The 14,722-nt window shown below is 36.3% G+C and overlaps 1 protein-coding gene across 1 annotated transcript in view; it reads right to left on the bottom strand.

Moving 5' to 3' along the window:
* Window positions 1–14,722, bottom strand: part of LOC110399996 (adhesion G protein-coupled receptor A3-like) — a 261,744-nt gene that overhangs the window by 164,973 nt on the left and 82,049 nt on the right. The window contains exon 3 of the mRNA XM_021399543.1: window positions 3,796–3,867. Coding sequence (XP_021255218.1) covers window positions 3,796–3,867 — 72 coding nt within the window. The remainder of the gene's footprint in view (window positions 1–3,795; window positions 3,868–14,722) is intronic.

Raw genomic sequence — 14,722 nt, 5'->3', positions numbered from 1 at the left:
TTTAGATATAGCGTTGAGAGACATGGTTTAGTGGGGTTATTGGTGGTAGGTGGATGGTTGGACTGGATGATCTTGTAGGTCTTTTCCAACCTAGCTAATTCTATGATTCGATGATTCATATACACACCCAGATAATCACATACAGCCTCTTTAATTTTAATGCTCAAGGAGACAGATACAAGTGAGAAATAAAGCTTTCTTCAGTAACATGGCTGAATTAAACAGCTTTCACAACTTTATATAAAGGCTATTTTAAAGGCCACACTTAAACATACCACACTGCAATCTATAGTAATTGCATTAAAATGTGGTTATATGTAGCAAATAAAAAATCAAAATTTATCTTCAGAATAACAGATTTTTCTTCATCATATTTACTAGCACCTGTTTGTTTACTTTTGAAAAACATTATGTATCTTTTACTTTGTTGTGTGCAATAGTCAGCCAAGATTAACACATTCTTAGTGTTTACTACTGCATCATCTCATAGGTAGCATTCTCTCTTGTTGAAGAACTCACAGAAACCAAGGAGCAATTAATTTATCAAGACTGAACTTCTTACTGGCTGAAAAGTACTAGAAAAGCTCTTCCAGGAGCAGTACTGTGGCTGCCTCAGACTACAAATACTACAAGGCATTATGTTCTGTAACTGCTGTCTGCAGAAAGATGAATGGGTGCTTTCTCTACAATTCATATGTACAACAAAACGTATAGAATCCTTTTAAGAAGGAGACAAAAGTATGTATTAACAATCATGTTGTGATAACAACAGGAATTCTGCTCTTGACAGTGTTATGAAATAATGCTTAATTTTCAAATATTTGATTTTCAACCTTGACTACAGTTTTCCTCCTTATCAACTTTTTTTTAAATATATAACTGTAGTAGTGTATTTTAAGTGATTAAATGTCCATAAAGACATAAAAATGTATCTGAATATATTTTGTTAAAGAATTGTTGGTCGCTTTCAAAGTTCTTTGTTGCATTGTACAACAATATTTTTCCCTTGTTACAAGAGAACACAAAAATAATCAAAACAGGAGAATAAAGATGAATGAGTTTGATAAATCCAGTTGTTGTTTTCATGGAGACATACCCAATCTGCTAGAATGTGAAGGCAATGTATTTAGAATTTATTACAAAGTCTTCTCCCATCAGACAAAGAATATATTGCTGTGTAATGAAATGATGAAATATTGAATTAGAATGGAAATATTTCTTAAATGTTAATCAGGGATATGAAGTAGGCAACAGCTGTAGAAAATATTCTGCAGAACAATATAGTGCAATAATTGCAAATTAGCTGTTATTTTCTAAATTTTCCTAATGAAAGCTACATACAAAATCTTAAAATGCAAAACAACTGCACATCTATTCTTATGTATCTTTCTCTTAAAGAAGTAATTAGTAAACAAGAACCCACTCAGAATTCTTAGTTGGGTAATGCTTTATTTCAGCCTAAGAAAAGTCTGAACACATACAGAAGAAATGGCATCGCAACGTGGAGCATAATTTGAGCGACACAACTAAACTTCCCCTAACCTTATCAAAACAAGTTAATATGTCTCAAAATGTGACACAGTAAAATGGCATTTTTAACAAAGCAAAAGGCTACCTATCCTCTTCTGAAGGCTTTTATCAGTGTTATATTCACGGTAAGATGTATGTGGCTCTGTATTATAAAACCTATTTTTTACGGCAAAAAGAAAAGATAGCTTTCTGCACATTCCTCCAGACTAATACATATTATATTAGGTGTTATTCAATTCATAACATACAAAGCTGGTGTTCCTTTTCAGGAGTAAGACATTTAGCTTAATAATGTTGACTTGTGAAATTGATGTTAGAGAAAGCAAAACTCTCCCCTGTTGAATAACCAAGTGTCATAATTTTAATGCTTCATAAATTATCAATTTTCATCAATTTTCTGTGTCCCTTTTTAAGTAAACCCTTGAAATAATTCAATTTTTCATTTGAATACAAATTAGAAGATTTCTGCAAACCATTTTGATGTTGACAGCCTGCCATTTATCTGCCTGACTTGACATAGTTGTATCCTGCAATTGCCCATTTTACACCAACTTCAACATGTGAAATAAGGAGATATGAATAAAAAGTACAGCCTTAAAGTAAAGACTGTATTCAGCATTCAACAGGAGTTTATACTATTTATTGCTTTTGCTCAGCTGTCTGCTACCCAATAGTTGAAGAGCTGAAGACTGCAGAGATTTTCTTACCACAAATTATAGCTATTTGTATCAAACATGACAAGCTGGTAATTAATCAACTCACTGTCTCTTGATTACTCCCAGTGTTAACGTGTTCATGCCAGAAACAAGGGGTCTTTTTGAGCTCTAGCCTGAGAAATCCTAACATTGCCATTCCTTATTTTCTGAAGAGTCATTTCTTCTCATTTTTCTTAACACCAAATTATTTGATCTTCTTGGACTTTTCTCTGGCAGCTGATCTAAGTTTCACCCGTGTAAGTTTTCCATTGTGCAGCCCTGGACGTGAACAGGCTTCCCATTTTTCCCACAAGAGGTCAGGGTTGTGTTATTAGAGTACGTGGCCAAAGCAATAATTAGCGCTCGTTTTGATCATTTCATTGTTTTATCCCTAAATGCAGAGTGAGCATAAAAGTTTCAACCTTATGTTTTTGTTTGTATTAAAAATGCATATGCTGCTCTGACTTCATAAGTACTGTGTCATTGGCTTTGTAACCAAACATACTAAAAGTTACTGGTTGGTGTTAGAAAACATTTCTAGCTGTGTGATCAGAGATGGAAACTTTTACTTACATGGTTCCATTAGAGATTTAACCTCAGAGCAAAAAAGCAGAATGACTAATAATTTTTTTTCTGGCTTTACATTCCTCCTCATCTACATCTTACCATTCTCCTAAAATAATTCTTGTTTTCTCACAGGTCTCTTCACACGAAAGAGTGTGCACAATGCCAGACAGACCTCAGGCAAGTGCCGAGGGCTGCTTTGCTGTATGTGACCATTTGGATGCTGTCACTTGGAACACCTAAAAGAGAGGCTTCAGGTTGTGGAGAATGAAGGAAGGTCTGAAGCCCTTGTTAACTAAAAGTAAAAAGCCCCTCTTGTGGAATTGTAGTGACTTTGATACTTTTACCTTTTTACAAATGTAGTTTAGAAACCAGTCAGTACTTATGAAAGCACTTTGAGAAGACTTGCAGAGAGATGAATACAAGAATGATAGACAGGGGATAAACTGCAGAAGTATTCTTTCCTTTCCTTAAAAAAAAAAAAAAGGCTAAAAATAAAAAATATCCAGCAGAGTTAACGAGAGCTAAGAAAATTGTAGACTAGTTCTGAAAGATGAAACTGTCCCTCCTAAGAACAGACCTGATCTGTGTTAAAAGTAAGTAAACTGTACATAATGAAAAAAAACTTAGCATAGCACAAAGCAATGTTTACACTTATTTAAACCCCTTGGTTTTTGTTTCTGATGAATGTTTAAAGCGATGTACTGTCTGCTAAGTCAATAATTAGGTGTGTTTTTGAACTTTGTAGATGTACTTTTAGAGACATTTATTGGAAAGAAAACATATACTTAAATGGGAAAAAAAAAAGGGGGGGGGGGGAAGAAAAAAGAAAAAGGGAAAGAAAATAAAAGGATGGTAAATGTAAAAAGTACACTGTGTAATTTTTTATTCTCCAGCCAGTGTCCTCAATGCTACTATTGCTTGGTGGCATATGTGAGTTGCCCAAGGATAGAAATGTTGATACAAACTCAATTTTCAGAATAATTCAAATGGAATTAATACTTACAGGCGCTTCAGCTCTGAAAGTCCATGGAAGGCCCCTGGCTCAATTGTGCTAATCAAATTATTCTTCAGATCTCTAGAAAGACATAAGAGAAGCAGCAATTAATTACCACTTTCCCTATTGTACAAGCACTATACAAGAGGAATGATGAATGTAATGCAATTCTAACCTTTATTTGTCTTCCCTAAAAAATATAATTTCTTTTAAATTGCAACACCAAATCCATTACATCTTTTGCAGTTTATAAAACTGTATTTTTCTAAATAATAAAGTTAAGATTAGATTTAAGAAACAAAACAAAAATACCTGCTTTAATGATTCTCTTATTTGTAATTTTCAAAACAAGTTTACCAGCCATTCTTGCCCCAGGAAAAATGTTATAATCAATGAGTGAATAAAATAATCAGCAAAACAAGAACCTTTTAGCTTTCTTATTCTTTATGCTGTGCACTTTACATTTAATGCATTTCTCATTTCCACATAATGCAGGCAAAGCAGCTGTCATGCAGTACATAAGCAGGTCAGCTTTCTGTCCTGAAATACAAGTAATTTCTCATCTTTGGCAGATAGGTGCTTCGTTTTGTAGTTGGGGACATCCAGAGGACCAATTGTTGTGCAGATAAAGAAGATCTTACTGGCATTAGTAATCTCATCTGCTCTTGGCACTGTGCTCAGGGCCACGACACTGTTCTCAATTCAGTCTCCACAGAGATTTACTATGGAGTTGTCTCAGGTCTCCTCAGGATGTGAACACTGAGGAAATGCCTTCAGCGCAATTAGATAAGCAGGCCAAGGAGATGAACACTGCAAATTCATGCACAGTCACTGTTCATCTTCTGACAATTTACAAATCATAGGGAATGACTGGTGTGTGATAATATCAGTGCTGTTTCTCAGATTGGCCACTTCCAGCACATACCAGCCGCCGCTTGACCTCTGCCAAATGATAGCAGTAGGAGTCACCTTATTTATGACTCTTTATTTTATTGCAAATAAAATGCACACTGAGTGAAATCATGGTTCCACAGAGTGGGATTGCCCTCTCAATAGGGTGAGATTTTATCCAAAATGTTCAACTCACACTAAGACATATTTTAATTTGAAAGTCAAGTTACTTCTCAATTTTTGTATTTTACCAGTAATTTTTTAAGGTCTTTTGAATGCAGTTCCAAAAACTTGTGCCTCACACCCTTTTTGTTTTAGTAGTGATGCTGATGAGTGGTATGTCCCCAGTCAAGGTCTCTGACTCATAAAGGTCAAGTTCAGCTTTCAGCCTGCATCATGATTACTTATGTACAAGAAGTCTCATCGTGCATATTAGAAATGCAGAGCTATAGAAGCACAGCAGACAAACTATGTCCTGCACCTCATCTTGTGACATCATTGAACAAAATAAACAGGAAAAAGGTAGGAAGGAAGCTACAGATTTAAAACTGAGAGGAAACAATAAGCTGTGCTTTGAGTCTTTCTAAAATGCAAGTGCTGAAGATAGTATTATATCTACTTATTAACAGTGTGATTAAATACTTAAACGGAGGTAAAAAAGATTCATAAAGCCATGAAACAATTTAGAAAACAGTTTAGCCACGTCTCTCCAAAAAACAGTGGTTTCGTTTCATACTGTTTTTATCTTAGCTTCTTTGAGATATTTCAAATTTCCTTTGTTTCAGTTGCAGTATTTACTAATAAACCATAATTAATTCATTATGCAAATAAATCAAAGTCAATAAAATAGGTTAATCTGAGTCCAACATGAATACAATGGATATTATAAGGAAATATTAAAAGCACACTATTATGCTTTTCAAGTACTGATGTAACTTCTAAACAGTGATGCAAGAACTTGTGCATATATGTACATAACTATACATATACGTACTTTAAGCATGTGCATTACATAGCACAGATCAGTCCTAGTTGCCTGAACCACAACAACGGACCCTCACTGGGCGCTAAGCCAGTAGAAAGCATAAAACCAAGAAGTGTTACCTTTTCCCTGTTAAGAGTACTATATGGAGACACAACCATAGCTGCCCTGCCTGAGAAAGGGACTGAGTCAGAGCCCATAAAATTCCCCAGAGTCTTAAGGAAACAACAGGATGAGCCAGAGGCAGGGAGAGAAGGGGAATGGGAAAGCGTCAGCCCAGGAGACAGGTAAGGTAAGGTGCCATAAAGGGGCGATGCTTGGGCAAGGACCTTGATGACGGTTTGAGCATTCATAGGAAGGCTGCACACTCTATGATGACTTTAGGTATGAAGGGCTACAACAGCTTTAGGCTTAGGTAAAAGCTCTTTTCTGCCTCCAGGAAATCACCAAGTACAGCAAAGTCAGAAACACAGATCTCAATGCTGTTGCTTGCGCTGCTTCTTAAGAACATGCCAGCAGAGCACACAACAACCCCACAGACAACAGAGAGAAATAAGGATGACAGCCATCCTCCTGCAGGTACTCTGCTCAATTCCCTAAACCAGGCAAAGCAGTTTTTTCTCTTATAGTGTCTTCTTCTGCAGGATTTGGATGAAAGTGGCAGCTGCAGATTTTATTGCAAATGAAATACAGCCGATGACATTTTTTTATTATAAAAAACACACTGTAAGAAATAGAAAAAGCTTTTTCTCCGCACCCGCTCATAAACAAAAAGCTTCACACAAAACTACTGCAGTCTCTTCTCCAGAGTCCCATCAAATTGCAAAGACAGTTCAATATCTTTGGTAAAAAAGTTAACTGAGTGTATTTTCCTTTGATGGCTTAGCATTACTCGTTGTGTGTGTGAGCCAAAGCCTCATTTTTTCAGAACCTTCTGATATTCATACCAAAACATCTGGTCTACTCTCATTCTGTTCACACCAAACACCAGAGCTTAGCTTCCTCCACGCAGCACTACTGACAATATCCCCATGAATGAAATGCAGACCCTTTTGCTTTTTACTGCGTTAAATATGTAACTGCTCAGGTCAAAGGGAGTTCTTTAGTTTGCAGAAATGAGCCCACATGGAAAAGAAAGAAAGGACACTGTCTTCATTATCTGAATTTCTGTATTCTTAGAATTTAAAAGACAAACAAGCAAATCAAAATAAAACAAAAACAGTTTGATACGATATATTTTTTGGATCTACACTGCCTTGCAGCTCATGCTTCACACTAGAATCCATCTAAAAACAACTTAGATACATAGTTCAGAGCAAACATCCACATTTTAAGCAGCGGTAACTGACAATTTTAAGCTTTACAGCAATTATACACATTTTCTGTTAACTGCTAGTTAATCTAACTGCTCTGCAAGTTGTAACTAGATGTTGGCTGTAGGAGATGATCAGCAGCTCACAACAAACAAAGGAATCAGGAGGAGTGGCAAACTATTTCCAGGTGAGCTTTAATGCCAGTCAAAACAACCATGTAGACAAAAGGTCTCCCACTTACTGAAATCCTTTCTGCTCCATTTTATGGAAACTCTCCTGTTTCTCAATAACTTGTAACCACATAGGGAAAAACAGCCTAATCCTAAACTATCATCTACAGGAATAAAAATGTCCAGTTTTGTGTTCATAGAGCCAGACTATTTCAAGGAAAAGTGTCCATCAGTTGCACTGTCCCAAACAAAGACATCTGCTCTCCTTATTTTGGAAATTGCACTTAAATTACCTAGGTCATTTTAGTAAGGATATTCTCAGAAAATTGTAGATGATTATACAAGCCACAATCCTGGTACTTTCTTAGTATTATTCCATAATGTTTCCATATACTTCTGGCCTAACAAAATAGGTGTTTTCTTTCTCGGCATTATTTAAGCCTAAAATGTGAATAATGTACGTAAATAAAATGATTGCTTACTATATAAATTCTACATTTGGAGAATTTTCTTTCTTTCCATTTGTATTTTTTACAAAATTAATATTATTAAAATATTAAATTAGTGCCTTTCATTTTCTAATTTAGCAGAGTTTTTTATATTGAAGTCTTACAGCAATGAGTATCAACTTTCACTAAGCTAAATAAGGAAACTAGGGTAAATTTGGTTGTATGTTTACATTTTTTCCCCGAGAGCCACTGCTGAGGTTTGGCAAAAGGTCACGATCCGAGGTACGCCAAGCACAGCCCAGCCTGGGCCACACACAGGCATGCATGCATGTGTATTCAATGCAAGTGATTTTATCATCAATTAAAAGAAAAGGGATGTAACCTCAGTATCATAATATTAAATCATCACAGCGTGACCCAGTTACGGCTTAAAAAAAAAAAGAATTTTATAACTAACATTTATGGTTTTGCATCATTTCTGATGGAGCATTCTGATTTTAAATGTATCTATTCAGAATCTGAATGATGTGTCATTAGTGGTGTGGGTCTATATATCCAGTGGCATGGCCTGAAAATAAATCAAAACCAAAGTGCCTTTTACAATTACAGATAGCTGGAGGATCCGTGAAGTTGGTTGTAGTCATAACTGCGGCACTTATAGCTTGGCTGTACAACTGCGGAAGAAATAAAATACTACAGTACTTATTGAAGTATGTTCCCCCTAATTTTATTAGAAATGCTAGAGCTACTCACTGCATGGTACTCTGATCTTACCTAAACATGAACAGAAAAAGAACATAGAATGGACTGTGTTATTAGAAACAAATCTCAAATGATTGTGGTAAGTCAACAGAGGAGAGTTTCCTTTTCCCTTACGAGTCTAAACTCACAAAATTGTAATAACAGTTGGGCACTGCCTTCTTACTTGCACATAGATAACTTGTATCTGTATGCAAATAATGGAAAAAACAGGGAGAATTCTTATACTAAAATTAACACAAGTCTTTTACTACTGCTATCACAAGCCATTGGGATTTTATCATCTTACTCATTAATCTTTGGACTGATTTTTACTGACTTATGACATCTAAGAGGAGTTACCTAAACAAAAGCAGCTGAATTAAGGAGGGGAAGTCTATGTTTGAAATATTCAATTCCTGATGGCTTTGCTGAGATGTAGATGAAACAAGAGGAAGAGGCTACTAATGGGTCTTTACGGGAACATTTAAAAGCTACTCCCAGCCTTCTCAGCTATTAGATATCTTCCACAGCCAAGCCCCTAATTATCTAAATGTGTCCTTGAGATTCTTGATGCCTCAGGTTCACTGTATGCACTTATACAGTATAAAACATAGTGGGAAAATTGCTGAAGCATACACAGTCGATTAACAAAAGATTCAATTCATCTTAAACTGCATCCTGACAGCTTGGCCATTTTGCATCCAAGTCCATGCCTCCAGACTCTACAGGATCTTCCCCCAACTTCCAATAGATAGACTGCAGATATTTTCAATACTTATTCGTAACAAGAATATTCCACTAATTCCAGTACTTCGTTCAAATTTCTAACATTGATACATCTTTCATAAAAAATTATAGGTTGTACCAAGAGGACATCTGTGTTTAGAAAGCTGTCATTATGGTGCTGCAAACATTCCAAAAGAGCTCTGAGAAGAGCAATCAGTTGTTGAGCAGATGCCAAATACCAATGAAATACGACTGACTTTCCATATTTTGCATATTACTATGAAACAACAACAACAGAAAAAAATATAAGCTCACATCTTCCACTTCTTTCTCATGTTAAATTCTCAAACTAAATGAAACTGCACTTTTGTCCAAGAAATGAATACAGACTCAGAATCACATAATTTAAGTGATTCACTTTATAACACATCATTGTGATCACAGTGGTGGGAAAGAGGCATAGCCAGTGATGAAAGATCACATTTAGCATATATTCTGCAGTCAAAACAGTGATGCTTTGATGGCCTTGATCTTATGAAAACTTATTTTCATTTCCACTGTTGGTGATTGCATTACTGGCCATACATAGCAGAAACAGGCAGGTATCACTGTCAACATCTGAAGCACACAGTGCTCATATGAAACTCTAGAGCTCTAGTTCTGTTAGCTTTTTTTTTTTTTTTTTAAAATAAAGATAGTGGACATTTAATCTATTTTCCAGAACCAGAAAAAAATATGGTCAGGTTGCAGTTAAGTTTCAAGGACAATAAATGCAAACATGCACAGAAACATGGACAATAATTATGCCTTTTCAGACGCTGACGACAGGTCTTTTGTCTGTTTGTTTAGTGTGGTAATACTCCCCCCTTATTATGCATTTTCCTTTTTCTTTTTTTTTAATCCAAGCCATTACTGTTTGGATTGCCTAAAACAGAACACCCTAAGGACTGGACAAAGGTACAACTGCTGGCCATTCAAGGTATTAAGGAATGACTGGAAGTTCCAAACCAGTCATCATGATGACAATATTGGCCTATACAGCAACAGAAAAGCCATTGTCCCTTTTTTTTTTCTTAAATGTAAGGAAGATGACTCATTCACATCAAATGTATTGTGGTAATGCAGCAATTACTCATTATTTAGGAACAAGCCTAAAAATGCTAAACAACGTCAATAACGGCAGCTGAAACAGAGCAGAGGTACAGACAGGCTTTACAGCAGTTTGCTCTCTCAAAGTATCCCACAGAACGATATTACGTATTTCATTTTAATGGCAATAACCATAGAGCAAGACTGTACAGCTCAGAGTACTGTAACTGAAGGGCCAGCATGACAAAGAAAATGTAAGAACGTGTGTAGCAACCAGAAGGAGCAACGCAATGGAAAAGGTGTTACGAAGAGGTGGAAGGACTGGCACGATAGCAAGGTGCTACAAGGGAAGGGAAATAGATCGCTCACATGGATCAGAAGATTTTGAGTTCACAGGGAAAGGCTCCCACCAAGGAGGGATCTCCAGAAAGAGATCCTTCCTCAGGGGCAGTCAGCCCTTCAGTGAGGCCTAAGAGGGGTGGAACCTGGCTCCACTCTTCTGGTCACACAGGTGAATTGCCTTCACCTGTGCTCCCAGGGTCTTTCCTCCAGGTGCTCAATCAATGGTTCAGGCCATGACTCAGCAGTTCCCATACAACATGACATGGTAAAGAAGGATAAGCTTCTGGCACAAAATTTTTGTTGTATGTCTATGTGTACTTAGAAAACGTTTAAAGGATTAATTTTCCCCGTATAAATTCCAGCTTCATTTTAAATAAAAGAGCAACAAAATAGAATCTAGAATGAGGATGCAAAGAATTCCATTAGCTTAGTATTTTGTTACTAATAATTCAAAATGAAACGTAATTCCTAATAAAAACAAATCATTTCATTTTCCCAGATTCTTTTTCCTTGGCCTGTTTTCAGTTAGTACAAATTCAGCAGAACATTCAAATTCAGAACTTGCACAGCTGTTCCTATATATGCTCCTTTTCCTGGAAAACACCCCAAGAACAGAGATATGGAAACTACGGACTTGCTCCATGGGGCTAAAGCAATAGATGCCAAGGTATGCAGGCACACAACGTTTGGTCTCCTCTGTGCTGCAGGCAGCTCCGTGGGGCCTCTTGTGGCTGCAAAGAGCCCGAGGCTTCCTCAATTTCTGCCCTGATCAGGACTCCTGTGCATTTTCTTTCTTTAGATGAAGTGCACAGACAAAATGAAATGTAAAACATACTGAGAAAGTGAATGAAAAGATTAAAAAAAACTTTCTGCTGGGAATGGTTTAAACTCCAGTGGACTAATTGTTATTCCATGTTCTAAGGCTGCACTTATTTGCACATTTCCAGCAATGTGTACTGAACATTCCCAGATTAAATTTCAAACTGCAGAGTCACCACTTCACAACTTAACAGCACAATTTCAACTCCAGAAAACAAGATGGGAGAAAGAAGGATAATGTTTTTGTTGGTGATAAGTACTGCTGAACCATGTTAGTATGTTTGACCAGTTAGATATCAATTCCTTTTTCCATCCTTCTTGTTGCAAACGGTACTGAATCCCTTTTCCCAGCACGCTGTTTCCTACCTTCCTCCATGGCATCTCTTCTCCTGTCTTCTTCACAATGCCTCTTCTCCAGTGCCTCGGAGATGATGCTGGGCCAGGAACACCACTATTCTGTCCCACAGACATTTAACTTTATTTGTTAAAACCTCACCCAGGCATGAAGGGATGCCCAAAGTCTGACAAGTGCTCTGGGGAGCCACAGCCCCATTTCCTCCTTCTTGCCCATGCCACACTGGTTTACTAATGGGTTATTTTGTTTTCATTTAGTCGCAGAAGTGAATTAAATACCATGTTTTGCAGTACAGAATGTGTGCTATACTAAGAACAAAAGCATATTGATGGGATAAATCAGCAGCAGAGATCTCACTTTAAAGTTCAGAATCACGCCCATATGTGACAATGCTTACAGTTATTTCCCAACAAAAGAAAACTAAAGAAACAAAACTGAAAAGAAAAAAAAAAAGTTAACGTGTTTCAGTGCTGCTAGTACTGCAAGTTTGCAGGAAGAAACTTTGGCGGCAGCGAAGGTGCTTTATGGTGGCTATTTTAACACGTATCTATAAATCTGTGCTTGAGACAACTTCTTTAAGAATGACAGCATCTGACACAAATTTTGTGTTACCCTAATGACAGCACTATATAAAACATCAGATGAGTATATCACAGAGCTGAGATGTCTCGCTACACATCAGGCTAACTGTACTATTTGTGGTCCTAACGGGAAACAGGAGCTTAGAGATGCTCATAAATTCAGTTAAGTGACCTCCTGATATACAGCTGAACTTCAGATGTTACATAAATTAAAACCAAAAAAAAACAACAACAAAACCACAGCTAACATACTATCCATGATTTAAACAGCTCTATAAACTAACTTAATTTACATTCCTGTCATTTCTGACCATTAACATTGAGTTTTAGATAAATCGTTATGTAATTTTTCTGATGTGAGATGCCATCACAAATCTATTCATGACTGTGCTACAGCAAAAAACAATCTTAGTATACAATCAACCAGTTTGTTCAACTGTACAAGTAATACATTATTATTTACAAACAAATTGTTGAAATGATGATCTAACAGCAATTGTCCAGACAAAACTCCCCAGAAACAATGCAGGAATATAAAAACACCTGCCAATTTAAGAGGTGCATAAATAGTTCCTTATAATAACTGTTACATCTAAGAAATGTATCTAAATTAATTGACTAGTAGACAATTCTAGAGTAGGAACAGAGTTACAGTTGACCCAGAGGAACTAGCATGGTATTTCATTGTAGCACAGTCTGAAGCCAAGGAAAGATTCCATTTATTCTAACCTGAACAGAAGAAGTCATTGATAGGATAAGACAATGTTCTAAGTTGCATCGAGGGAGGTTCAGGTCGGATATTAGGAAAAATTCCTTCTAAGAAAGAGTGGTGAGGTGTTGAAACAGGCTGCCCAGGGAAGTGGTGCAATCACCATCCCTGGAGGTGTTTAAGAAATGTGGAGACGTGGCACTGAGGGACGTGGTTTAGTAGGCATGGTGGGGGCAGGCTGGGGTTGGACTGATGATCTTCGTGGTCTTTTCCAACCTTAATGATTCCATGAAATTATGACCTTTCATTCATATGTACAGTTTGTCAAATACAACTTGCTCTCACTCTCTGTCAACAACTCACTCACTCCTAATCACTGGTGATTTTCCCTAGATTTATTTCCCTTTACTTACACAGCCATCCATTGAATTTCAGCTAGAAGTTCCTGGGTTTTGTCACATTCTGCACATTTTATATTCATGGAATAACAATTGTAATAATTTTGAAGATGTTTTCTATTTTGTCACAAAATATTTCCCTGATGTTATACATAATAAAAACATAAATCTTCATTCCACCCATATTGAAACATACTTATATTTTACATCTGAAAAGATACACACAGCATGTTTAGTCTTTTTAAAAAGCACTGATTCACAAAACACAACATGGAACTAGACTGTGACCTAAATGGTTTTTAGCCAAAAATTTAAAAAGCTTGTTAATATGTTTATGAAGTAAATTATTGAATTGCAGGTTGTGACCATGACTTGCAAATGTCATTCTAACTGAATAAAACCAGAATCTTCATCTCTTCTGTAGCCGTGTTATGAACCGTTTAATCAATGTAATATAAATGACTCTATAAATGCAACAATGCCTTGTTTACATGAGAGATAAAAGATGCATAAAGATAGCAACAGCAGCACCAGAAAACTACAATGGTATGGTGAACTCTTCCAACTTAATGATTATGTAAGTACTGATCATGTAAATTTAAACCTTGTATTCCAAACATTTCTTGCTTCTCTTCATGAAGACAAACTTGCACAGATGAGGCTTCCTAGTCTGAAGGAATTGAGTACTTTTTCAAAGACAGAAATAATGTGACCAACAGAACAACATTCATCCGTGGATAATTTAGAAAACCCTGTGACATTTATTATGAAGCTCTGATTTAATTTCAAGATTATATTATTTTATTGACAAAATATTTGCCATGTAGTATGCCATTTGCAGTCTAGTACATCAACATCTCAACTGGGCTTCTGCAAAAACATCTCTCCTCAGTGCCTACTTCATTTGTCAAGAAAATGAAACTTGATTCTGCTGTGTCATTTTCATATTGAAAAATATTAAAATATTGCTTAACTTAGGGGAGATTTATTAAAAGGAAAACAACGCTATTTCAAAGCAGCATCTCACTGTTAAGTTGCCATTTTTCCAAGCTACCTTAAACATTCTCAGTTGAAACCCAACCAACAGCTCTTCATGCTGATGAAGTAATTTTCAGAAATCATAAACTAAAGCTCACTCTGTTTGTAAAATAGCAGAATTTGACCTTTTTATTAAGAGATAACTATGACTCTCTGTAAGAGATGTCTTAACATGAATCTCATTTATCGGAGATCAAATCTCTAAGGTTGATACCAGATTTCAAACTCATCCTTTTTCCTGAGAACTCTGACTTTATGAAGGTTTGAAAATAATTCAGGTCAACGGATCAGCAACAGCTGCCAGAGAACTCAATAAATATTGCATATGTTGCT

Source organism: Numida meleagris, chromosome 5 (assembly GCF_002078875.1).
Source record: "Numida meleagris isolate 19003 breed g44 Domestic line chromosome 5, NumMel1.0, whole genome shotgun sequence".
Classification (NCBI taxonomy): domain Eukaryota; kingdom Metazoa; phylum Chordata; class Aves; order Galliformes; family Numididae; genus Numida; species Numida meleagris.
Note: the sequence above shows the minus strand (reverse complement) of the source record. Positions and strands in the feature narration are given on the sequence as shown.